Source organism: Aureobasidium pullulans (genome assembly GCF_000721785.1).
Source record: "Aureobasidium pullulans EXF-150 unplaced genomic scaffold scaffold_4, whole genome shotgun sequence".
Taxonomy (NCBI): Eukaryota; Fungi; Ascomycota; class Dothideomycetes; order Dothideales; family Saccotheciaceae; genus Aureobasidium; species Aureobasidium pullulans.
Window position 1 is genome coordinate 1,210,207 of NW_021941024.1, and position 22,848 is coordinate 1,233,054.

The 22,848-nt window shown below is 52.1% G+C and overlaps 8 protein-coding genes across 8 annotated transcripts; 6 read left to right on the forward strand and 2 right to left on the reverse strand.

The window, feature by feature from the left end:
* Positions 1 to 83: 83 nt before the first annotated feature.
* M438DRAFT_268327 (uncharacterized protein) lies at positions 84 to 1,722 on the forward strand (the record flags this gene model as incomplete). Its single annotated transcript, XM_029900244.1, has 2 exons — positions 84 to 110; positions 163 to 1,722. The coding sequence occupies 2 exons, from the start codon at positions 84 to 86 to the stop codon at positions 1,720 to 1,722; spliced, it is 1,587 nt and encodes a 528-aa protein (XP_029763449.1).
* A 1,067-nt stretch (positions 1,723 to 2,789) lies between these two features.
* M438DRAFT_268912 (uncharacterized protein) lies at positions 2,790 to 5,260 on the reverse strand (the record flags this gene model as incomplete). Its single annotated transcript, XM_029900296.1, has 2 exons — positions 2,790 to 4,963; positions 5,053 to 5,260. The coding sequence occupies 2 exons, from the start codon at positions 5,258 to 5,260 to the stop codon at positions 2,790 to 2,792; spliced, it is 2,382 nt and encodes a 793-aa protein (XP_029763450.1).
* Positions 5,261 to 7,191: 1,931 nt separating this feature from the next.
* M438DRAFT_343630 (MFS general substrate transporter) lies at positions 7,192 to 10,783 on the forward strand. The gene is made up of 17 exons (XM_029905022.1): positions 7,192 to 7,717; positions 7,852 to 7,996; positions 8,052 to 8,128; positions 8,186 to 8,248; positions 8,325 to 8,383; positions 8,436 to 8,465; positions 8,516 to 8,565; positions 8,621 to 8,920; positions 8,977 to 9,161; positions 9,222 to 9,253; positions 9,319 to 9,344; positions 9,748 to 9,760; positions 9,828 to 9,907; positions 10,015 to 10,128; positions 10,186 to 10,231; positions 10,290 to 10,304; positions 10,370 to 10,783. The coding sequence occupies exons 1-17, from the start codon at positions 7,395 to 7,397 to the stop codon at positions 10,414 to 10,416; spliced, it is 1,605 nt and encodes a 534-aa protein (XP_029763451.1). The 5' UTR covers positions 7,192 to 7,394; the 3' UTR covers positions 10,417 to 10,783.
* A 343-nt stretch (positions 10,784 to 11,126) lies between these two features.
* Positions 11,127 to 14,044, forward strand: M438DRAFT_343632 (uncharacterized protein). The gene is made up of 3 exons (XM_029905023.1): positions 11,127 to 11,856; positions 11,910 to 13,705; positions 13,762 to 14,044. Exons 1-3 carry the CDS (start codon positions 11,580 to 11,582, stop codon positions 13,777 to 13,779), a joined length of 2,091 nt encoding a protein of 696 aa, XP_029763452.1. The 5' UTR covers positions 11,127 to 11,579; the 3' UTR covers positions 13,780 to 14,044.
* Positions 14,045 to 14,298: 254 nt separating this feature from the next.
* Positions 14,299 to 15,478, forward strand: M438DRAFT_343633 (Methylthioadenosine phosphorylase). The gene is made up of 3 exons (XM_029905024.1): positions 14,299 to 14,330; positions 14,425 to 14,934; positions 15,002 to 15,478. Exons 1-3 carry the CDS (start codon positions 14,303 to 14,305, stop codon positions 15,397 to 15,399), a joined length of 936 nt encoding a protein of 311 aa, XP_029763453.1. The 5' UTR covers positions 14,299 to 14,302; the 3' UTR covers positions 15,400 to 15,478.
* Positions 15,479 to 15,636: 158 nt separating this feature from the next.
* On the forward strand, positions 15,637 to 16,779 carry M438DRAFT_395457 (proteasome subunit alpha type). Its single transcript, XM_029909214.1, has 3 exons — positions 15,637 to 15,984; positions 16,039 to 16,457; positions 16,510 to 16,779. The coding sequence occupies exons 1-3, from the start codon at positions 15,776 to 15,778 to the stop codon at positions 16,686 to 16,688; spliced, it is 807 nt and encodes a 268-aa protein (XP_029763454.1). The 5' UTR covers positions 15,637 to 15,775; the 3' UTR covers positions 16,689 to 16,779.
* A 1,086-nt stretch (positions 16,780 to 17,865) lies between these two features.
* On the forward strand, positions 17,866 to 19,423 carry M438DRAFT_166083 (uncharacterized protein). Its single transcript, XM_029899077.1, has 2 exons — positions 17,866 to 17,988; positions 18,051 to 19,423. Exon 2 carries the CDS (start codon positions 18,067 to 18,069, stop codon positions 19,351 to 19,353), a length of 1,287 nt encoding a protein of 428 aa, XP_029763455.1. The 5' UTR covers positions 17,866 to 17,988; positions 18,051 to 18,066; the 3' UTR covers positions 19,354 to 19,423.
* A 552-nt stretch (positions 19,424 to 19,975) lies between these two features.
* M438DRAFT_343636 (kinase-like protein) lies at positions 19,976 to 22,568 on the reverse strand. Its single transcript, XM_029905025.1, has 6 exons — positions 22,373 to 22,568; positions 22,194 to 22,316; positions 21,825 to 22,141; positions 21,616 to 21,771; positions 21,111 to 21,565; positions 19,976 to 21,056 (listed from the first exon to the last, which is right to left on the reverse strand). The coding sequence occupies exons 1-6, from the start codon at positions 22,413 to 22,415 to the stop codon at positions 20,453 to 20,455; spliced, it is 1,698 nt and encodes a 565-aa protein (XP_029763456.1). The 5' UTR covers positions 22,416 to 22,568; the 3' UTR covers positions 19,976 to 20,452.
* Positions 22,569 to 22,848: the final 280 nt, after the last annotated feature.

The following is a 22,848-nucleotide window of genomic DNA, read 5'->3' on the forward strand; positions in this document are numbered from 1 at the left end:
CCCCATTTCACAATCCCAACTATCTTTGATTATGCGAATTGTTATAGAACTCGAATCTTGTCCCATATATCGCATACTAGAAGATGGCTGATCTCTTTCAGCAGCTTGAGGTGCGTTGTCGCAATTTTCAGGACCAGCGCATCATCCACTTACATTCAACAGGCAGAATACTGCCCGCCCATTGATTCCGCTCTTTTCTCTGCCATTGTCTCTGACTATGACTTGACAAATCCAGAAGCCGCCATTGACGCCAGAGCCACACTAGATGCTCTCAAGGCCACGGCTACCGAGGAGGAAGCTACTGGCTTCGACGCCTCTGGCAGCGGCGCACAACATGAAGATCACACTCCTGGACATCCGGCATCAATGCCGGAGACCTCTGGCTCAGTCTCAAGGGAAACCGACATGACGAGTCTGTCCAATGGCCTATCAAGTGTTGATCTCGACTCGGAAGGATCGCCCGACCGCGGAGAATACGACTTCGAAGCCTGCGACCAGGACACCAAGGTATTAATTTTGAAAGAGATATTTCCTTCGCTCTCCGAATACACCATTTCGCATACTCTCGCTCATCATGATTCAAAATGGAAGCCTGCATTTGACGATCTGTTGAATCAAGTCTACTTTGAAGAGGACGGCAAGATTGACGGCAAGGACAAGGTATCGGCTAAGGGCATCGATGCCTTCAGCGAGGAGAATGTCATGAAAAGGGGCAGAAAGGGCAAGAAGCGCGGTAAGAATCTCAAAACGATCGACGATGTGCGCTCCTCCTCGCTACCAACAGAATCGCGGCCGTCTACAAACCAATGGCAAACAGCCAAGGGCGACGTCGACTTTATTTCAGATCGCGCAAACATTCCCACTCAGGTCGTGCTATCATTATACAACCAGGAAAACCGCTCTGTACCAAGGACCATCTCGGCTATTCTCAAGACCTTCTTGTCGGAAGACAGTACCTCGGAGGAACCCGAAGTCCAAGTGAAAGCATCGCTTTTGGGTCAAGACTATCCTGGTCTCGCTCCTGAATATCTTGTGGCCCTGATCAAATTGACGCAGCCCTCAAATACAGCAGCTCGAGAACTAGCGAAAGCCCTCACCACAAAGCCAACCACCCACGAAACCGGCAGCCGCATCATCATCCCCCAATACGCTCCCGTTCGCATCTCCGAAAACGACGACTATACCCCCCGAAGCAGTTTTGAAATTGACACTTCCACCGTTGATTTCGGCTCCGCCTCCGCCTCCACAGCCCAACTTCGAGCAGCAAGATCAGCAGCCATGGAGCAAGCACGCGCAGCATACCGCAAATCGAGATCAGACCGCCTCATGGGCGGCGCCGCCGGATATTATTCGCAAGTCGGCCGCGATCATGGGGCCGCTTTGCATCAATCGCAAGCTGCCGTTGCCAACGCTATTGTAGCTGCTCAGTCCTCTGCCTTCGAAGTCGATCTGCACGGCGTCACCGTGGAGAATGCTGTGAGGATCGCGAGGCAGAGAACCAATGCTTGGTGGACTGGGCTTGGTGAGAACAAGGTGAACGGTCGTGTAGGCGCTGCTGAGCGTGCAAGCGGATTCCGTATTATTACGGGTGTTGGTAGACATAGTGCTGGTGGTAAAGGTGTGCTTGGTCCCGCAGTCAAGAAGGGTCTCGAACAAGACGGCTGGAGGCTTGAAGTCAACAGTGGTGCGATCACTGTCAGAGGTAAGAGCAGAGCCTACTGACAAGACGCTCGAGCACATTGGTTATTTCGAGCCTTGGTTACCTCATTCATACGCACTTCTATCCATCTCCTCCTTCCTTGCTTCCTTCTTCCTCTCTCTCTCTCTCTCTCTCATGTCTGTTACAAGTCGTTTTCCGAGGCCTTTGTTGGAACAGAAATCGTACCCAATCCAAGACTCCCGGACACCGAATTGCATATCGAACCAGCTGTCAATGCAGACCCAGATTTGGCCGTCCTTACGCCACTGTGTCGGTGGTCATTGGCACCAGGAAGTGCTGCAGGTATCGAGCTTGGGTTGGCGTCCTAGCATACATGTACTGCATAGCCACTGGTGTTTCTTTTCTCCGGTCCCACCTCAGTCTTTTGTATATGTCCTCGCCGACCAAGCCACAAACGCCGCCACATCTGTGTCGGACTGCTATCGATTCGACGAGGTTGTCGACATCATGGTCGGCATATGCAGTAAGCCTGCCACCTTGAGAGGTGAAAAGCGCAAGATGGCAGACTCAGAGGACGAGATCGTTGAGATTGACGCGTCTTCGTCAACAAGACTTTACCGTCAACGCAAAGATAACGTAAGAGGTCACCGAGGTCAAGGCAGCGGAAGAGGAGAAGTACACTTTTTCGCCGTGCACGCTTTCTTGGTCTATCTCTGTGGCACGCCGCACCAAATCAAAAGCACTGTGCATCGTTACAGCTTGAACATCACGCGTATGAGTTACGACCTCACCGTGTGCTAAATGCTGTCACTTCTAGCCATCTCTCACGGCCATGCCTGGTGTTGTTTGGTCTGTAGAGATGCACGATGTTCTCAACATCGCTCTAGTCGTCCGCAGAGAGCCGCCTTACTATCACGCTCTCAGTGGAGGGCTGCACTGATCTCAAAATCATTGTGCATTTCTGCAGCATGTGCGTGACAAAGCTCTGCATACGGGGAGGAAACTTCTAACTACAATATACCATCTTGTTCTTTCCATCTTATTCTTTCTTGTGTTCGGCTTCCTTCTTTTGTCCTTCCATGTGTTCAGTCCTTGATGTTTTTCGACACAATCGTTCGAATACACCTTTTCAAACATCCTCGCCAATCTGTCCGATACGGGCGAGCTTGTGCTGAGCCTCGATGAAATTGGCTCTCTCCTTCTGCAGCTCCTTGCGATGAATCTCACGCTCGCGATCCTCGGCGAGCAACTCCTTGGAGCGCTCATGGGCCTCGCCCGTCTCAACCTCCAAGCCAGCCTTGAGTTGCTGGATCAGGTTAGTCTCGAGGTCGTGGAGGACTTCGTTGTTGATTCCATGAACAACGTGATCCAAGAAGCGTGAGAGGGCGATGTTGTGGTAGCCTCGGACTTTGGCCATGACCCTGACCTCTTGATCGAAGGGGTCGTCACCAAGGTCTGCTCTGGCCTTGAGATCAGATTTGGCCTTCTTCTTGCGTTCGATTTGATCGACCATGATGCGGCCAGCAGCGCGGTCGGCCGCGTCAAGCTTTTCGACAAGACGCTGGGTAGTGCGACCTTCCTGGAGAATCTGAAGCTCGTTGTCCTGCTCGAGCTTGAAGCCCTTGGTGTTGAGGGTAAAGGGCTTGCGTTGCTCAAGCGTGAGTGCACGCTTTGCGTACTCGAGCTGGCAGCGCATGGCGTTGGCGATGTATACCTTGACGATCTTCTTGGCCTCGCTAAAGAAGGCAGTATTGAGCCATTGGGAGCAAGCCTCTTCGAGTAATTGGTCTAGAATATTTTGGATCTCTTGCTTGACGTCAGTGATAAATTCGAGCATGGGTGGCTCCCATCCAGCGACAGTTTCCTTGCGAAGGTAGTCAACGGCAAGAGGATCAACCTCGCCAGGGACACCAGAGGCCGTCAGCTTGCCAAGCGTTTCACGCATCTCGAGGAGACGGAAAGTTCTCTTGCCCGTGTTTCCTGCCGAGCTGTTTTTGGAGACAGTAGTGTTATCAGGCTTGATTCTCTTGGAGGTAGATGCTAGGGCGGGGGTGTTGAAGTTGCCCCTTCTCTTTTTACCACCCTGAGCAAGCTCAGCAAGCTCGACGGTCGGGCAGGGCGTACCGGTGGGATCCTCATCATCGGAGAGTAGAGAAAAGGTTGGAATGTTTACGGCTTGACGATGACCTTCAGGAGTGGCGACAATAAGGCCCGGGCGAAGCTTGTGTAGGTTGCGTTCGAAAGTGTTGGCCAGTCCCTTGAGTGTGTTCCGCATCTCGTTGTAAGGGTGGGTGCCATGTACGTGCCTTTCGACAGAGGCGCGGAACACATTCAGAGCCTCGAGTACCTTACCGAGAGCATTCTCCGGGGGATCAGGGTAGCCAGCAAGCTCAGTCTCAATCTCCAGCAGATGAGCGTCGACAGTTCTGGTGATCTTTGGCAAGGTAATAAGGATCTGGTGGGTCAGCTTTTTAGAGAGAGCGTCTCGGAGCTTAAAGGTTCCAAAGCGATCCTGGAAAATCTGTAGCTCATTACTCCAAGGGGTTTGAGCAAAGAACTCGTCTTCCTTACTACGGGACTCCTCAGACGAGATGTCATTGTTGAGCTGAAGCTGATCCGGCTGTTTGGTCACAAAGTATCCATGGCCAACTGCAAAAGCATCACCATGAAGGACACTCTGTAGGATCTGAGTCTTTGTACCAGGAGGCCAGCGATCAGGCTTGGTGAGACAGCCGACGGTGCGGCTCAGTGCTCCATCGCATTGATCGATCAGGGCAGCGGCGCTCGAGTTGGCAAAATCAGACTCCATGGAGCGAGCGAGTAGGATGAGCGAGTTATCCTGCTTGATGTGATCGGTCACAAAGTTCTCAACAAGATTGACCAGCCATTTGTCCTTTGCGGTAGTCATCTGACGAATCACACCCGGAAGGTCGATGAACGAGAGACTAGGTTGACCGGGGGCGGTGATGTCTAGAATCACCTTGTTGGGAGAGAATTCGACCTTCATGGGCATACTCTCGACCATGTCTGCATTGACGTACTTGACGGGGTTATCGCCGGGGTTCAGGGTGGCCCATTGGGCACGACTGATGACTCCCGCCAAAGCTTCTCTGTCGTCGACGACTGCAAAGGGAATGGTGGTGGGAGTGTGGTCTTCGCGCCATTTGCCATAGCGACCCTGGATGGTGGCATCAATGTTGGGGTTGAAAGAAAACTTTTGTTGGAGCGAGACTTTGCAAGACCAGGCAGTACCGTCATCAGGAGCGCTGTAGAGAGTGATCTGGAGTGGGCAGCGAGTACAGGCTAGAAAGACATTATCATCAGCATGTTTCTCCAGAGACATGACGGAACATGTTTTATAGCCATCATGAGGCAGCAATTTCGAAACTTACTTCCGTCACTGCGTGGAACTTTGATACCGCTCAGACCTTCGATAAGTGAGCTCTTTCCAGCAGATTGGTCGCCAACAACGACGATCTTAGGAAGAGGCAGGTTCTTCGCCTCTACACCAAGTGTTTCAAGCTCCTTGATCAGCTCGACCAACTTCTGGACGGGGCGACCGAGCAGGTCGATCTGTTCCTGTTGAGGGACGTCGCACATGTTGAACGCGCCCATAGGGGTAGGTGTCGACGCAGCCATTGTGGGCGTGTCTGAGGTCTGAGATGGCGCCGTATTGAAGACGTCGGGAGTGTGACTTGTGGGGTGAGAATGTTCGAGCTTGATAAAAGGTTGCGCCATTTGTTGTTGGCGAGTGCGGTGGTGGAAGAACGGAGAAGAATCCGGAGGATATGGGAGAAAAGAGAAATGTGTTGTGTGGAAGCAAATCCAGCGTCGCTTCAATCATGAGCTGTGCAGAAGTGAAGCAACACACTAGCAACTACAAACGTCGAGGGTCGTCTCACTTCACCCGGAAGTTCTCCAACACGAAGTAACCCACCGGTTCGCCATGAACCTCGAGTGAGAAAGGAGCCTCACCTCAACTGAATGGTAGAGAGTGAATACTACAACTCTCAAGCTCGCCAAGCGCTCTCAATGAATATCGTCGGCAATGCAAATCATTGTGCATTTCTTTAGCTGCCGAGTACGGGTCGCTGGCGCTTGAAGATAAGTGCCCATGCCTCGGAATAGATCCAGAGTACGAAACATTGATCAGTCTTTCCATGGAAGTAGCTGTTATCAACGATACAGTCGTGCACATCTACTGTACAACCATCTTCTATTGGTCAATACGAGCCGCGAGATACTGCCACCACTGGAGCGACCAGAGGCCCAGCTTTCGTGTCTAGATGCGAGGTTAATGTAACATGCGTCTACCTGTTGCAGCATAGGAGCATCGAAGAGAAGCCTCAACCCGACAGAGAAAGACAAAAAATCACCCACAACAACCAGAGAAGATCTTTGTGTTGGCGGAGACATGTTTCATGGCTCGGATGTTGTCGGACTCCGTGCCATTTTCTATCTCGCGACCACCTCAAGGATGGCTAGGCACCCAGGCAAGAGTTGCAGGAGGAAACACCATTTCCAGGAACGACGAGAACATTCCACCGTTGAATGTTTGACTTGCTTGGGACCACTGACGCAACCAGATGGTCACGACTCGACTTGGCCGCATACAGTATGTACACGAGTTTGGTGTCACCAACATGCAGTCAGTTGGCTTCCCCATAGCGATTGTGCTCTGCACGACGAACCACGTTTTTGATGCAGGTCCCCATTCTCTGAGCAAGCGAGCTGGATGGTAGCCGGTGCCTATTGCAGGCTGACGTTGCTGATTTTCAGTCCACGTGGGTGATTGTTCATCTCACATGCTCGCTTGCAAAGAAGGTTGTACTGAAACGGGTTGAATGATGTCCGATGTTGGTACCGACCCGGCGTTGCTTGTCGCACATGGAAGATAGGACACACAGCAGAGTGTTCAGTCAATGAGAGCGATGGACCTTCGGACTTCCATGAATTCCAGAGTGCGGTAACATTTCGAGCTTCGATGGAAAGCTGCCGTGTCCCACGAGATTTCGTGCAAAGCTTCACGCTTGCAGCCACCGTGGCTGATGTGTAGGTCTGTACCACACTGGAATAGAGCTTCCTCGATGTCGCAAGTAGGATGTTCATGTACGGCCAAGGTGAAATAGAGTTAGACACCTGCCTTGCTGCTATATCTTGCCGTGCATGTAGCTGCGGAATTGCACGAAGCTTTTGGAAGTGGTATAGACGTCCGACGAGTCTGAGGGAACGGGCTGTTCGACACGTTCTCCCGGAATACGACTGTAATAAACTTCCATACCTAATAGTACTTCAAGATAGCTGCGAGAGTATGATGAAGACAACGAATCTCAGAGACGGAAAATGAGTGAGAGAGCAGAAGTGGAATCAAGAAGCTTTTTCCCCAGGGCGTTCGCTGCCAATCTGACAGTTGCACGCTTTTCCCAAAGGGGAAGGGATAACCTCCACCGGCAACCTACATCCGAGATGCTATCTCCATTTGTGATGACATACGATGCGGTCGTGAGGAAGGGACGGCACGAAAAGAACGAGGGGTCCAAATCAAACATGGCAGTTACGACATAGCACCTTTCCAATCAACAATCTTTGCTTCACACAAATTGCGCACTTGATGACAAACCAGGAGCTCCTAGTGGCACCGTCGCTCTTTCCCGTCGTATAAACATTTCACGCCAGCCCGCACTGCTCACGATTGAGTGCCTTGCGCTTCCCGACCGACACACGATACAACAGTATGGAGCGCGACGAATCAGACCCAGCCGTACGAAAAGATGAGGCGCGTGTCCCGTTTGACGTAGTGCCCAATCCAGATACACAGGTCGACCAAGGCGTAGACGAGAAAGCAGCACGCCATTCAAGAGACAGCGATATCGACAGACCTGCACGGTCACAGTCCAGAGATGAAGAGAGTGGAATAACAGCCGTGGGCGAAGACACCAACGAGAAAGAATTCGAAGTCACTTGGGATGGCGACGAAGACCCTATGAACCCAAGAAGCATGGCCCACGCGCGCAAATGGGTTATAATCATCATCCTCAGTGCGAGTTCACTATGCGTGTACGTAGAACCCTTTCTTTATCCATCTCCCGATGTCCAGGCAGATAGGGCCATTCCATTGCCTACCATCGAACTCTCAATTCACCTCCAAAAGCCTATCCATCTACATAAAAGATGAGCCTAACCATTGCCAGGACATGCGCATCTGCAATGTACACTAGTACCTATGCTCAATTGGAGAAGGAATTCCACTGCTCAAGGATAGTTGCTACCCTTGGACTGTCGTTGTTCGTGATAGGACTAGGCTTGGGCCCCATGGTCATGTCACCGCTCTCAGAAGTAGGTTCTGATATGATAGAGATGGAAGTGTCGTGGAGGTTGACCAAATCACAAGTTCTACGGCAGAAGACCCATCTACATCGCATCTTACGCCTTCTTCCTAATCTGGCTAATACCATGCGCTGTGGCACCGTAAGCTCTTTGGAATTTTAGCTGCCGCTAGAACTGATTCGAACTGACATTTCCAAGAAACATTGCAACAATGTTGGTGGCGCGCTTCCTCGACGGACTTTCTGGCAGTGCCTTTTTGAGGTATGGCCGATTCTCCTGAATATCTGTAACAAGGGCCTTGCCTCATCAGGAGCTAATCCGCGATGAAACACAACAGTGTAGCTGGAGGAACCGTCGGAGATCTGTTCCCCAAGGCCCAGCTCTCTCTGCCAATGGGTGGGTTCTCCATTGAAAGCACAGAGCATGCCAAAATGCTGACGTGATGCAGCATTCTATACTGCGGCTCCATTCGTTGGCCGTGAGTCCACTATGCGTTCATAGCAAGAGCTTATGCTTACAACTGTGCAGCCGAAATCGGTCCCATTGTCGGAGGATTCATCAACTACAACACGTCTTGGGTAGGTGTGGACCATATTGAGACAGAATGATTCTCCGCTGACTTGGACGTCATAGCGATGGACTTTCTACGTCTTGCTCATCTGGTCAGGCATCATGTTGGCCGCTATCGTTTTCCTGGTACCAGAAACCTATCACCCGGTCCTGCTCCGCCGAAAAGCCATCAAGCTCAGAAAAGACACGGGTAACCTAGCCTGGCGAGCACCAATCGAGAACATGAACAAGTCGGTATTCCGGACCGTCGCATGGAGCTGTGTCAGGCCCTTCCAGCTCCTTTTTCTGGAACCAATGTGCCTGAACCTGTGTATTCTCTCCGCGATCTTGCTCGGGATACTGTATCTGTTCTTCGGCGCCTTCGTACGTATGAAACAGACCCTCCGGGTGAAACTATACTGATAATAGCTTCACTGTAGCCGCTGGTCTTCGAAAATAACCATGGGTTCGTATTGTGGCAGACCGGACTCACGTTCTTAGGTATCTTCGTAGGGATGGTCACGGGTGTCAGTTGCGACCCTATCTGGCGAAAGAACTACAACCGTCTTGTCACCAATAACGGAGGCGTTTCTGAGCCTGAGTTCCGCCTACCTCCAACAATCCTGTATGTCTTCAAAATGTTGGGATGTGTATAGTATGTTGAATAGGCTGACATCGGTACTAGCGGCGCAATCTTGGTTCCAATCGGCCTGTTCGGTGAGTAGCATGAGGGTGGTGAATCAAAAGAAATAATTGGGCAGCTGATTCAAGGCGTGGCATAGGGTTTGGTTGGACGACTTACTCCTCGGTAAGTGGCTTGCATCAATTATACCCTTGGCGTATGCAGGACGATCGTGTTTTTTGATTGGAGGCAATTTCCACCTCCCCATGTGCTGAAGTCTGTCACGCTTTTGGCTGTACAAACGCACGGTGTTTTCCGCATCGGAGTTGTCACCAGTGAGAGCTCGTCAGTGAGCCCCTCTCTGTGGACGAATGCACCAATAAGGAACACATCTTGCATCTCTGCAGCTCCAATGTCATCGGAGAAGATCACAAGAGATGGAATATACTGTACCCGGGGAGGCACAATGCCCAACAACCCCGCAGCAAGGTCCAACTGGCCCCAGAACACTGTGCCTTTGCACAACAGGGCAGATGGGAGCCCGAGACCATGGAAAGAGGAGAACACCCAGCTAACCCCCGTGCTGCAGGTACATTGGATCGGTAAGACCTTTCGAGCTCGATGCCTCGCATAAGCGAAACTTGATACTGACTGGTGGAATACCAAAAGTTCCTGTCGTCTTCTCTGGCCTGTTTGGGTTGGGAAACATCTTTGTCTTCGCAGGTGTCTTCACCTTCCTCGTCGAGTGTGTACGTAGATGGTGTGAGCGGCTACGGGGCGGACCGTAGTGTCGCCACAATGCTTCATTAGACGGCCTCCTGCCGAAAAATGCACAGATGGCTGATTTTTGTGATAGTACCCTCTATATGCAGCCAGCGCATTGGCCGCCAACAGTTTCGCGCGCTCTTCCTTTGCAGCGGCGTTTCCCCTGTTTGGCTACAGCCTCTATCAAAATCTAGGTTATCAATGGGTGGGTGGCAGAGAAAGATGTAGTGATTACGGTCAAGTGATGCTAAATTGGTGACAGGCGTCGTCATTACTGGCTTTCCTGGCCCTTGCCATGGCTCCATTTCGTGAGTGAAACCCCCAAGAACCCTGTACCGCGGATAATAAAGCTGACCCTTGCATAAGCCTACCTATTTTTCAGTATGAAGCATCGACCATTACTTGGTTTAAAGTAAGAGCGAGGAGGGATGCTGACAAGCCAATAGGATACGGCAAACGTCTGCGTAAGAACTCTAAGTTTGCGCAATCCTGAGACCTAAGGACAGATTGGGAGATAAAGGTACATAAATAGATGAGCTTGGATCGGTGGCACCGCATGAACAATAGCGCATCGCGGTTCCCACGAGGCAAGAGACACCAAAAAGATCTGTGCTCGGGCCGTCTGGTGTGGAGGGCAGCAGGCTGGTAAAAAGGCATCAAGCCATGGTACTGGGTACTGGAATGGAGGCCGCGAGACATGAATGGCGGTGACAGGACGAGCAAGCGAAGCATGTACTACCGAATGACTGCAGAGTTGACAAGCTGGCACGTTGGCCTGGTACACAAAGCGAACAATAATACATACCTCGACGTTCTAAATTCTACCTCGATGCTTCTCCAGTGGGCATGGCTGTCGAGATGCAAGCGGTCAAAATGCGCAAACCATTTCCAAGTCGGGACGCGTCCACTAAGAGTGTATCGGTAATCTGCTCTCACTGGAAAGAAGTCTAATCAGGAAAGAGTCGTACATTGCTTCAACGATGTACGTGATAGAACTTAGCACATAGTATATTGGTGTACTTGAGTAATACTGGGTACACGTAGCGCTTGGTTGACCAATACCAGAAAGATGGAGGAGCCCCAGGCGGGAGAGGCGAGGGGAAACAAGGGCTCGGCCGCCTCACGGGAAGGATGCGGGCTTGCCAAGGCCGAATTGCGCATGTCGAGTCGGGCATGATCAAGACTCAAGCAACTCATTCTCTGCGATCACGACGTCTTCGGAGAGCATACTGTTGTCGCGCAAGGTCGCGGACCCCGTCGCATCATTCATCCCATAAGGAATCAAGGACCGGCCTCTCCGTGACACACCTCCACACCGTCCCCTCGGCCCACTCGCGCGTCCCGACACACTGGCATAGACATCATGACTTTAGCGAGGGTGACACAAACTGCGTAGACATTGCTTTGGTAGTTTGGAAGCTGCCCCTGCTTACCTTGCACCGCGTGGGCGGGACTCGTAGTTGATCCCTGGCAGACCCTTGTGGCACGGCGCATACTGCATCTGGCTGCACTTCAGCCCACTCGTGATCTTACATCCATCCACCTGGGAATCCTGAAACGGAAGCAATCCACGGGAAGCTGCAGAAAACGTGCTTCTGTGCAAAGACGCCTGCCTCGTGCCACTCCAACGGAAGACCTGCCTATATTACCCCGGCCATGGCCACCGATCCAAATGCACACGGCTCGCCCGACGAGCAGACAGACACCCCGACCAACCAGACACACCCTCAGTCTCAGACACTGCCGCACATGTCTGACTCGATTCAAGATCGCTCCCAGAGCGACGACAGGGCTTCACCGGCCTCTGCTTCCTCTACAAAGGACCAGAACGACTCGACCACCAAGCGCTCAAACGCAAAGGATCCCTCGAGGCCTCGGAGGAAGAAGGCGCGTAGAGCCTGTTATGCTTGCCAACGAGCGCACTTGACTTGTGGTATGTCTACCTGCTAACCGGTCTCCTTATCTTACACCTTCTGACTCGAGCAGGCGACGAACGGCCATGTCTTCGCTGCATCAAGCGTGGCTTGCAAGACCACTGCCATGATGGAGTCCGCAAGAAGGCCAAATATCTACACGACGCTCCTAATGAAGCTCTCATGTCGCACACCTACAACCAAAACCAGAACCAAGCTCAGATGGGCCAGTCTACTCCTGCTACTGAACCTACCCCTGTAGCTCAGTCTTCTTCATACTTCGCAACTCCTGTTGGTCCCCAGGCATTTGCAAACTTCGGCCACACTCCGTCATCGGCTCCTATCAACTCTCCCTCGACCACCGACTCGCCCATGATTCATACCAACCCCTACGCTCCACAGCAGAATATGGTCACCCAGCCATTTCCTTCTGCTTCTCAACAAATGCCTCCGCCTCAAGATCCCGTCTCGTCCATCGCACATACATCTCCTGACGCGAAGCCCAATCAACCTTTTAATGCTCCGTTCTTTGATCCCGCTGACCCTTCACTCTTCAACTTCGACATCTCAAGCCTCAACTTCGGTAATCATTATGGTGCTTTGGAATTTGGAATGCTTGGTCACATGTCTTCTGGCGCTGTTGAAACCCCTGACACCGAGAACAACAATCTGATGACTTCGATACCCTATGATCCGACCAATTCAAATTACTCCAACACCTACCCCTACAACAGCTCGACTTTCACTGACTGGCAGCGCAATGCCGACGGCGCCAGACAGAACAGCTCTGGTCAGATCTTCTCCATTACAGGCGATAGCAGCTTTGATGGTCAACTTAACTTCCCGAATGCTTTCGCTATCGGCGAAAATGGCTCCATCTCTGGTGCCAGTCCCAGCGCCGCCAATATGATGGACTTTGGCACAGGATACAATTCAAGCCCTGTCGCTTCGGCACAACATCTCCTGCAGAACCCAAACCAAGACTATAACCGCCATCCACAACGGCCGTCTATTAGAAACAGCTTCTCGGCGAACGACATTCATCAAACACGCCCCAATCAACAACGAAGGCGACGAGATCCCTCTGATATTTACACATCGGTCACTGCACCATATTCATACACCACCGGCTTCCATGCCTTGACTGCTTGCCTGCAGCGGTTGTACTCTCCTCAGAAGACTGCACGTATCGCCAGAGCGCTAGCAGCCATTAGGCCATCCTTCATCTCTTGTACAAAGCAGCTGAATGTCGACGATTTAATCTTCATGGAAAAGTGCTTCCAACGAACGCTCTTCGAATATGATGACTTTCTCACAGCCTATGGAACTCCCACGCTAATATTGCGTCGAACTGGCGAAGTGGCAGCTGTTAGTAAAGAGTTCTCATTACTCACGGGATGGTCGAGAGATGTGCTGCTCGGCAAAGACGCCAACTTGAACATCAACATTGGCAATGCATCAGGCCGTCAAACGGGCACCAGCACGAGAGGGACTGCTACGCCTCGCGCACAAAGCAGCGGAGACACCGCCGGCCGACTGCAGCCAGTGCTCCTCCCGGAGCTCATGGAAGACGATAATGTCATCGACTTTTACGAAGACTTTGCAAAGCTTGCCTTCGGAGACTCGCGCGGCGTCATGATGAAACCGTGCAAGCTCCTCAAGTACAAGACCAAGGAAGATCCTGGTTGGAGTGCAGACCTGCTGAGCGAACGAGAGAACAGGCACAGCAACGGTAGACCGGTCGGTCCGCTCATCAGCGCCGAGTCTGGAATGAACTCGTTGGGCGACCGTGACGGCAAAGTGTCCTGCATGTTCTGTTGGGTGGTGAAGCGAGACGTGTTTGATATCCCGATGATGATCGTCATGAATGTGAGTCTAAGAATCCTTTATTCCTCGATCGAGCGCGATGTACTGACTACAAGCAGTTCCTTCCTATTATCTAAGTCCCAGGGCATTTCTTTCGGCTGGATGACGTTTCCCATGGGACTGGCGCTGGGTAAACAAGACTGTATGCGTACCTAATCTAGCATAGCATAATGAGTAGACGATAATCGGGGTGGCGAGGATCGTCTGCTAAGGCAGGTGATATTGGCTTCTTGCATGTCCGAACAAGTCCAGTTGATAAACCACACGAACGGATATCTGTTAATTTATCCATGTGCATACTGCTGCATAGACAGCTCACAGTAGCTCGTGCTGCTGTTCCAAGTAATTCTCCAGGGATCAAGGTAGTCCTCCGACACTCGTGAATTAGGCACGGGTTAAATGCACTGGATGTCAGAGACGAAAAGCTCGGACCAATGTTGCAATCGACGACTTCCCCACCAAAAAGTCCAAGGTGGAATGAAATCAATGTTGAAAGGCGTCCAGCTCCAGCTCCAGCTCCAGCTCCAGCGACCTTCGCACTTGAAGTTTCTAAGACCAAGTATACAAACAGCTCGCAGCGTACATATAGGCTTCCGCAAAATGGCAAACGTCGCAAGCACTTATTCCGGTAATCGATACACCATTCCGGAATGAAGATATACGGAACAAGAGTACATTTTGAGAATGAGGACCTGACTTTTGGCGCTGTTCGCATCCAACAGATCCTATCCACATTGCCGTCATTGGCGGTACTGGTCTGCAATCGCTGCCAGGCTTCACCCTTGCTGCCACTTTGAACGTCGACACACCATGGGGCACTCCTTCGTCGCCTATCAGCGTGCTGCACCACAAATCTCCCTCGACCGGTAGAGACATCCCTATCGCTTTCCTGTCGCGTCACGGTCTGCACCACGAGATCGCTCCTCATGAGGTCCCCGCTCGCGCCAACATTGCCGCTCTCCGCTCTCTCGGTGTCCGTACCGTCATCGCTTTCTCCGCCGTGGGCAGTCTGCAAGAGGAGATTAAGCCTCGCGACTTTGTTGTACCCGACCAGGTCATCGACCGCACCAAGGGCATCCGTCCCTTCACCTTCTTCGAGGAGGGCATGGTCGGTCACGTTGGCTTCGCCGACCCCTTCGACGAGAAGCTCGGTGCTGTTGTGAGAAAGCTCGGTCACAGTCTCGAGGGTGACAACGTCCACCTCCACGACAAGGGTACTATCATCTGCATGGGTACGTGAATTTGGAAGAGAAAGAAATAGTGGCAGAAAAGGACGAAAGGCTAACCAAGATACAACAGAGGGTCCTCAGTTCTCAACTCGCGCAGAATCACACATGTACCGCTCATGGGGCGGCAGCGTCATCAACATGTCAGTCCTTCCCGAAGCCAAGTTGGCAAAGGAGGCCGAGATTGCTTATCAGATGATTTGCATGAGCACCGACTACGACTGCTGGCACAGCTCGGAGGACGTGACTGTTGAGATGGTCATGGGCAACATGAAGGCCAACTCTGAGAACGCTCGCCGCTTCGTTGGTGGTGTTCTTGATGAGCTCAGCAAAGAGGAGCACAGCGACTTGATCCTCGGCAAGCACCTTGAGGGACAGACCAAGTTCGCTGGTGGTATTACTGCTCCTGCAGGTCGCAAGGACGCAGCAAAGAAGAAGCTGACCTGGTTGTTCCCTGGTTACTTCGAGTAGATGTACGATACTGCAAGAGGCAGTAGATAAAAGCTACATCGTATAGAATGGCCAATAATGAATAAAGTAGTCTTTGTGATATTTGTTCAAACAGATTGGAATACAAGTGATAAGATATGATGGGATAAGAACGTTTCATCGTGTTGGCAACCACAAGTGTCGGCGTCGGAGCTCGGGGCAAGACGCATGACGATTCAAGCTCCCGACGAGCCAGCCAGCAGTCAATCAACGACGAGCTCTCACTTTACAACCCATCGCTCTTTCCGTGTCTTGTGCATTTCGCCCTTCCTTCCATCTCCGACTCAAGCGCTTCACCATCTGAGCGCAGTTTTCCAATCAATCCCGCCCATCATCGACACCTCTCCACGCAAGCGCCATGTCTCGCCGCTACGATTCACGAACAACCATCTTCTCGCCCGAGGGTCGCCTCTACCAGGTTGAATACGCTCTTGAGGCCATCTCACACGCCGGAACTGCTCTGGGTATCTTAGCCAAGGATGGCATCGTCCTTGCCGCCGAGCGCAAGGTTACTAGCAAACTGCTCGAACAAGACACATCCGCCGAGAAGCTGTACACTTTGAACGAGTCCGTCCATCTATCTTACATCAGTCCTGCTGCGTAATGCTGACACTATTCAAGCAACATGATCTGCGCCGTCGCTGGCATGACCGCCGATGCCAACATCCTCATCAACTACGCCCGCTCAGCCGCCCAAAACTACCTCCTCACCTACAACCAAGAGATCCCTTGCGAGCAGCTTGTCCGTCGTCTGTGTGATTTGAAGCAAGGTTACACTCAACACGGTGGTCTTCGTCCCTTCGGTGTTTCGTTCATTTACGCTGGTTACGACGACCAGCGCCAGTTCCAACTCTACCAGAGCAACCCCAGTGGCAACTACGGCGGCTGGAAGGCTACCAGTGTCGGTGCCAACAATGCCAGTGCTCAGAGTCTGCTCAAGCAAGATTACACTGATGAGTGCTCGTTGAGAGAGGCCTGCGGTCTGGCTGTCAAGGTCTTGAGCAAGACTATGGACTCCACAAACCTCAGCAGCGAGAAGAGTATGTTTTGCACATCCTGGATACCTTCCGTGCACAGCTAACATATTGCTAGTCGAGTTCGCCACTGTCGGCAGAACAAAGGAGGGCACTGTCTACCACCACCTTTGGGGTGCCGAAGAGATCGACGCTCTGCTCAAGGAGCACGGCCTGGCCAAGCCCGCAAGCTCAGAAGATACCACCGAGCAAGCTGTCGGTAGTGCCGGCTACGCTGAGAACAGACCCGAAAACTAATCCGTCTTTCTCATCTCTTTTCGTTGTAACAGTAGTTAACTTGATGACGGCATTATCGATTATGCATCTTTGGGCTGGGAATGGTGCGAGGCGTTTCTTAGACCTGCAAAGTGGGTTTGTCACGTAGAAAGAAAGATTCAAATGGAACAACCCATGTTTCTCCTCAACCCCAGGGCTTTGTCCCTGGTTTTCCTGATACCCCGATGTTTGTGTCGTTTCCTCTTTTCCGGTTTCTTTGTGTCAATTTTCTCCCGAGAAAGAATCAAGAAAAACATATCCTTTCATCCCTACACATAATCAAGAAAGAGCATGCAGTTTGGCCTCGTAGAAGAAAGGATATTCAAACGACATGGATGTCCTTCTTCGACCAACAAACGGCATGTTTAGCTTCTGCTCGTCCAGGCTTCAACATTGCAGCATATATTCATGCCCAGCTCTCGACTGCGATCAATGTCAGTGCAGTTCTGCATGAATATGGAATGCAAGCCGAATCTCATTGGATTTGAGCAAGATGGGCATTCCTGGTCTTGTGTTATGAACACGGATTTCGACACAAGACTGTCAGGCATACTCGTTTTGTCGAAAGATGTTGCGGGTCAGACTCTCTCCTGTCACAACCATGTATGCTGACACATCTATCAAAGTGTACAATACTTTCTGAAGTTGCTTGCAATGTCCGCAGAGAACGTCTTGCACTTCTCTCTTTGGACATGGCTCTGAACTTCGAAAGGCATTGTGTAATTTCATAGGTGCATGTCTGATGGCCTCAGTGCACGAAGATCTCTTCAAAGGAGCGAATCTCTTGGCTGCTTGCCGTTCGAGGTACGATGGCATATATCGCAGAGATAGGGGGCCAGGTTCTTCCTAGGATCCTGTTACCATCTCCAAGCTTGCCATCGCTGTCAGCCTTCTGCAGTGCTGCAGAAGTCAGGGCTCTTGTTGTGAAATTACGCATGGAGCTCAGTTGTTGGCAGGCTCGAAAACACCATCGTCGTCGTCGTCGCCATATCGACCGGCGTCGTTTCTTCACTTTATAAGTCTCGCTTGTTTCTGAATTTCATCACTTTCTCCCATATCGCACGCGACTCTGTCGACGTTAAACCATCCCTACTCTGCATCTCGGCGCTCGCATAATTGCGCTCGCATAATTCTACGTCGTGCTCTTTACGCGCGGTTTTACTATCCTCTTGCTGTTTCCGACACAACCATCAACTCTACTTGGCGGCCTCTTCGCACAAAAACAACGTCAGCAGTTTTACGCATCTTTACGCGCGCACTATTCCGCTTCGTCGTCCGCACTGTGCGTATTGAATCTTACATTACGTTGCTCGGCATCGTGCTAACCTCGTTGGGCGCATCCAGGCTCGGCGACATTACAATGGCTCCACGCAAGTTGATCAACACTGCAGAGCAGTTGTATCAGACGTTCACACGTCTGAACAACGAGCTCGGAGAAGGAAACAAGAATGCCCATGGCATTGTTGCTCTACACCCTACTGGCCATTGGTATGGCAATGTTGAGACTGAGTACTACGCCAGAAAGGCGTTTGATCTGGATTGTCTACAAGTCCTGCGTCCTGAAGGCTGGTTGGAAAGGGGTATGCGCAAGGAGGGTGTCGATGAGTTCTGGGCGCTCGATCGTCTCATCGCTGCAGCCATGGAATACACTGGCGATGAGTACGAGAGTTTGATGAAAGTTTTCTTCCGTGCCTGGGAGAATGATCTCAAGCCGGATGGACGTCCCCAGAAGAACAAGGCCGCGTGGGTTCGTTGGTGTGAGCTGCACCTGGTCCGCCACCACAGAATGGCAAAAGCTGAGCGTGCTGTCGACGTCCTTCACGAGCTTGGCCTTCTCTACCCCGGCTGGTGGAAGCAAATCTACGCGCAACTCCACGGTACCGCTGTTCCTGCCGCCAACTACGTTTCGCCTTGGGACGACCAACCATCCATCAACCTTGCTGAAGTGCACGCACTGAACCAGACCTACGCCAGAGTCACACGCACTATCATTCCTCTCAAAGACCAGCCTGCCATGCCTCCCCAGCGCTCCAACCGCGAGTCCACCAAGACCGGCCCTCGCGCACCTCGCAAGCAAAACGTCCACAAGAAACCTGCCGACTCAGCCATGGACTCTCCCGAAAGCGAGTCTGAGATCGACGAGCCTGCCAACAAGCGCGTCAAGACCAACTACTTCCGTGAGGCGCTCGAGGATACCCTTGCTGCCGCTGCCTCCTCCGCTGCCGCCGACGCCAGACGCGCCGACAACGACAAGGGTGATGATTCCGACGCTTCATTCACCCCCGAAGACTTCTACCCCGATTGGATCCACGAGCACGATGCCATCGTCGGCAGACCCGCCACCACCCACCCTCAACTCTCTCACACCATCGGTTTCGCTCCCGGCGCCGACGCATGGCGCGCACTCAACGAGCCCGACTTCGCCGCAGCCACTCGCTTCAATCCTCAGCTGAACGCTACCACTGCTGTCGACTCGGCTCACCAGGATGCCGTTCGTCGTGCTCGTGCTCAAGGCGCAGGCACTTCTGCCAGTGTCCCTGCCGTTGATCCTTACGCCAACGCCATGAAGAAGGGCAGCGAGGATGTCGTTTGGTACACCCCTACCGAAGAGGACCTCGCCATGCTGCCTCCCAACGACGGCTACTAAATGGTCCTTCACTTCACGAACGACCCCTTCACTTCACGAGTGGTCCTTCACTTCACGAACGACGCCTTCACTCCATGACACGAATGATACGAACGAGATACGGAATGATACCCCACCCATAGCATTGCTTTCACTTCACTTACTGTAGCTCTATTGCACCATGCACATGCTTCCCGTACATAGCTTTATACCCCCCCTTAAATGAACAAGAAATCACGCTCTCACTGGCCAATTCCTGGTTTCGAATACCTTTGTGCATTTTTACAGATGGTTTGATAGGGGTGTAGTAGAGTGGAGATGCTGAATCCATTGCCCTTGTTTTATTGCAATGCCTGCTCTCTCTGGACATTCTTTGTAATCTGAAAAACATTGTGCCTTTTTATGGGTGGTTTGAGGGATGTATCAGCAGGCTGGGATGCAGAAACGGTGTAGAGAAACAGCATGCGAAGGTGCGACAAGATAGAAGCAGCGATGAGCAGTGATAGAAAAAAGTGCAATATCTGAAGTATGCACAGAAAAGAGGTTATGGTATTGATTTGTTTGTACAGTGCTAGAAAAGGGAAAAAGGAAAAAAGACTCCATATGCAAGTCAGATGATAAAGGGAAAAGAAAAATGCAAACCCCTCCCTTCCATCCTCTCATGCTCATTCCTTATGTTGTGTCTTTTCGATGCGATGGGGGAGAGGGGTATAAAGGAGAATCTTCAACAAGACGAGCGAGACCGTTGATCGTCTTGTTGTATGCAATCGTGTTTGTTTGCCCGCTCCTCCATATTGCCACTTCACTCTTCTTCCTCCGGCTATCCAAACAATCTAGGCTTCGCGAAAAAGGGGACAGAATCCAAATGAGGATGTAGAAAAGGAAATGAAAAAAAGGAACGCCTGCCATTCGCCTGTCGCCTCATTTGTGCTTGCTTCACGCCACCTGCTCCGGGAAGAAAATCAGAAAAACAAGCAAACAGCCAGTGGGTAACAAAGGACCACAACGATTAAATGGGAATAAAAAAGCGCAGACTGGTTCCTGGATAGTCGCGGCGAGGAGAGGGGTCCTGAGAGAAGCGAAGAAGGCATCGGAAACCGAGAAATTGCAGCAGTTGAGCTCAGCTTCCAACAACAACTCTGGCACCTTCTTTACCCAAAACACCACGTTCGCGTTCCTTGGCCTTGGGGCTTCGGTCTCTGCCCTTCTTGCGACTGAGGAAACCGAGCATACCAGCGGGCTTGCGGTCCTCCTGCGGTTGAACCAATGTCTGGCTCTGGTTCGCCATTTCACTCCAGCTGCCAGTTTCGTTGAGCACAACCTGAACGCCGCCACTCATAGAGGTGCTTCGAGTGCTGCCACGAGGACGATGCGCCTTGTTGACTGCTTGTTGCGGGTGAGAAGTGGGAGGAGCAGGAGGAGCAGGAGGAGGGTGGGTTTCGTCGTAGCGCACAGAGCGCGGCATTCTCTGCTGCTGCTGCTGCTGCTGTTGTTGAGCAAAGTATTCCTGTTGTGCAGCAGAGGTGTTCTGAACATGATGGGTAGGTAGCGGAGGAGAGCCGTTGGGGGACTGTGTTGAAGATCGAGTGCGAGAGACGTTGTTTGGGGTCGAGGAATGAGGGGTGGGTATTGAGCGGACCTTGTGCAGGTCTTGTGGGGTATGCTGGTCGTTATTGTCGGACTTTGTTGTTTGAGGCGAGTCGCCGTCGAGGGCAACGGGGTTTCTGGGATCAATCAGTCTGGGTGGAGCAGAGAGAGATGTTGATGAAGAGTCGCACCTGGTTTCGGGCACGGTCAAGTAGTTGAAGGGCTCGAACATGGTTTCGATCATGCGATGCAGCTCGTCGGCGCGGATCTCGGCCTCGGTGGCATCAGCTCGCAGCTCCGGACGGGGCTTCTGTTTCCTTGTGCGTGCTTCCAGAGGAGCTTCCTCAAGTAGCAGCTCCTCCAGATCGTATGTGGCGTCGAAGTTTGTCTTCTCGCTCGACGGCTTGAAGATGGGTTCGATCTCTTTGCGCTCCAAAGCTTCAAAGTCAAGCTCGCGGAAGAAAGGGTTGTCGGTGAAACTGTTCCAGCTGCTTGCTCCGATTCTCTGAGTCTTGTCTTTCTCAAGCAGTGAGCTTATCGCGTGCATGCACACCATCGACACAGGCGGGTTCGTTACGGGGAAGTTCGGCTCGCCCTTGACGATGGCCTGGATGAGCTGGTCGTGGTGATGTCCTTCGAAAGGTCGCTGTACGGGAATTAGCTTTAGTAGCTGGAAGGATCGTCGACACGTCATACCTTGCTGTAGATGCATTCGTAAAAGAGGACACCCAACGACCACCAGTCGCACTCGGCTCCGTAGCCCTTGCCACGATATACTTCTGGTGCGAGGTAGGCTAATGTGCCTGATCGGCTGGTTAGGGGCTTGCCAGGGGTGAGATCTGTTGCGACGTTCTGGCAGAAGGTTAGCTATGCCACGACGGCTGCAGGTAGGGGTGCGGTCGTACGAAATCAGCCAGATGGACATGGCCATCCGAGTCGAGCAACACGTTGTCGGGCTTGACGTCACGGTGGACGATGTTCTGCTTGTGGATGTAGCGAAGAGCGCAGCCCAGTTGCGAGATCCAGAAGCGAATGGCCTCCTCGGTAAAGGACTTTCTCGAGATGTGGAAGCGCAAGTCTCCACCCGTCATAAGATCGACGACAATGTACAGGTACTCGACGTCCTGGAAGCTGTATCGCAAGTTGCACAGGAAGGGGTGGTTGAGATGTTCCAGCATCCTTCGTTCTCGAATCATGTTCCGCACGCTTTCACTGCGTACCACTGCGGCTGTATCAGTGCGTGTCCTGCTCATGCTAGGAAAATCACATCTCACCCTCATCTTTGCGAATGTACTTCAGAGCGAAGGTCAAGCCGGTGTCCTTTCGTTCTACGATGCGGACCTTGCCAAAGGCGCCCTTGCCGACGACTCGTAGCAGTCGGAAGTGATCGAGGCTTACTGCTGCACATCAATGCCCGTCCCTGGTCTGCACTATGTCACGATTGACGACTGACCTTCATCGGTGAAGACGACGGGCTTGCCGCTGGAGTTGCCCATTGTTGGAGCAGCCTGGCTGCTGTTGCGATCGACGGGCTTCTATAGCAAAGCGAGGGCGTCGGTGTCGGTGGATTATAGATGCTTGTTGGAGTTCGATGCAGCGGCTAGGTCATAATTCGTGTCGTCGAAAAATCGTCGCAGTCTTTGAACAACTGCAACTGGCTGGAGGGTGTCGAGAGAGTCTCCCAAATCCACCTTGGCGTCTCCCGCCGTTAGGGATCCCGCTAGACCTTCCGTCAAAACTTTCGGATTGAGCCTGACTCGCTGTTTCTTTTTGCCAGAAGGAAACAACCCGCCCGCTCTTTGATAAGAGTCTATCTGCTCGTAGACAGCTAACATCTAATTGCACTACCAGATCTCGCACCGTCATCTTGTACTTCTCTTTGGATCTCTTGGGCTGTCTATCGCCAAGTGCCTTCTCTCGTCACCGAAG

Coding starts and splice junctions, on each gene's coding strand:
- M438DRAFT_343636 (XM_029905025.1), bottom strand. CDS start 22,415: ATGGGCAACTCCAGCGGCAAGCCCGTCGTCTTCACCGATGAAG. Junction 21,772..21,824: donor ATGTCCATCTGGCTGATTTC/GTACGACCGCAC, acceptor ACCTTCTGCCAG/AACGTCGCAACAGATCTCAC. Junction 21,566..21,615: donor ACGAATGCATCTACAGCAAG/GTATGACGTGTC, acceptor ATTCCCGTACAG/CGACCTTTCGAAGGACATCA.
- M438DRAFT_343630 (XM_029905022.1), top strand. CDS start 7,395: ATGGAGCGCGACGAATCAGACCCAGCCGTACGAAAAGATGAGGCGCGT. Junction 9,254..9,318: donor GGTTCCAATCGGCCTGTTCG/GTGAGTAGCATG, acceptor GGCGTGGCATAG/GGTTTGGTTGGACGACTTAC. Junction 10,129..10,185: donor AAAATCTAGGTTATCAATGG/GTGGGTGGCAGA, acceptor AATTGGTGACAG/GCGTCGTCATTACTGGCTTT.
- M438DRAFT_395457 (XM_029909214.1), top strand. CDS start 15,776: ATGTCTCGCCGCTACGATTCACGAACAACCATCTTCTCGCCCGAGGGT. Junction 15,985..16,038: donor AAGCTGTACACTTTGAACGA/GTCCGTCCATCT, acceptor ACACTATTCAAG/CAACATGATCTGCGCCGTCG. Junction 16,458..16,509: donor AAACCTCAGCAGCGAGAAGA/GTATGTTTTGCA, acceptor ACATATTGCTAG/TCGAGTTCGCCACTGTCGGC.
- M438DRAFT_343632 (XM_029905023.1), top strand. CDS start 11,580: ATGGCCACCGATCCAAATGCACACGGCTCGCCCGACGAGCAGACAGAC. Junction 11,857..11,909: donor ACGAGCGCACTTGACTTGTG/GTATGTCTACCT, acceptor TGACTCGAGCAG/GCGACGAACGGCCATGTCTT.
- M438DRAFT_343633 (XM_029905024.1), top strand. CDS start 14,303: ATGGCAAACGTCGCAAGCACTTATTCCG. Junction 14,331..14,424: donor CGTCGCAAGCACTTATTCCG/GTAATCGATACA, acceptor CGCATCCAACAG/ATCCTATCCACATTGCCGTC. Junction 14,935..15,001: donor GGGTACTATCATCTGCATGG/GTACGTGAATTT, acceptor AAGATACAACAG/AGGGTCCTCAGTTCTCAACT.
- M438DRAFT_166083 (XM_029899077.1), top strand. CDS start 18,067: ATGGCTCCACGCAAGTTGATCAACACTGCAGAGCAGTTGTATCAGACG.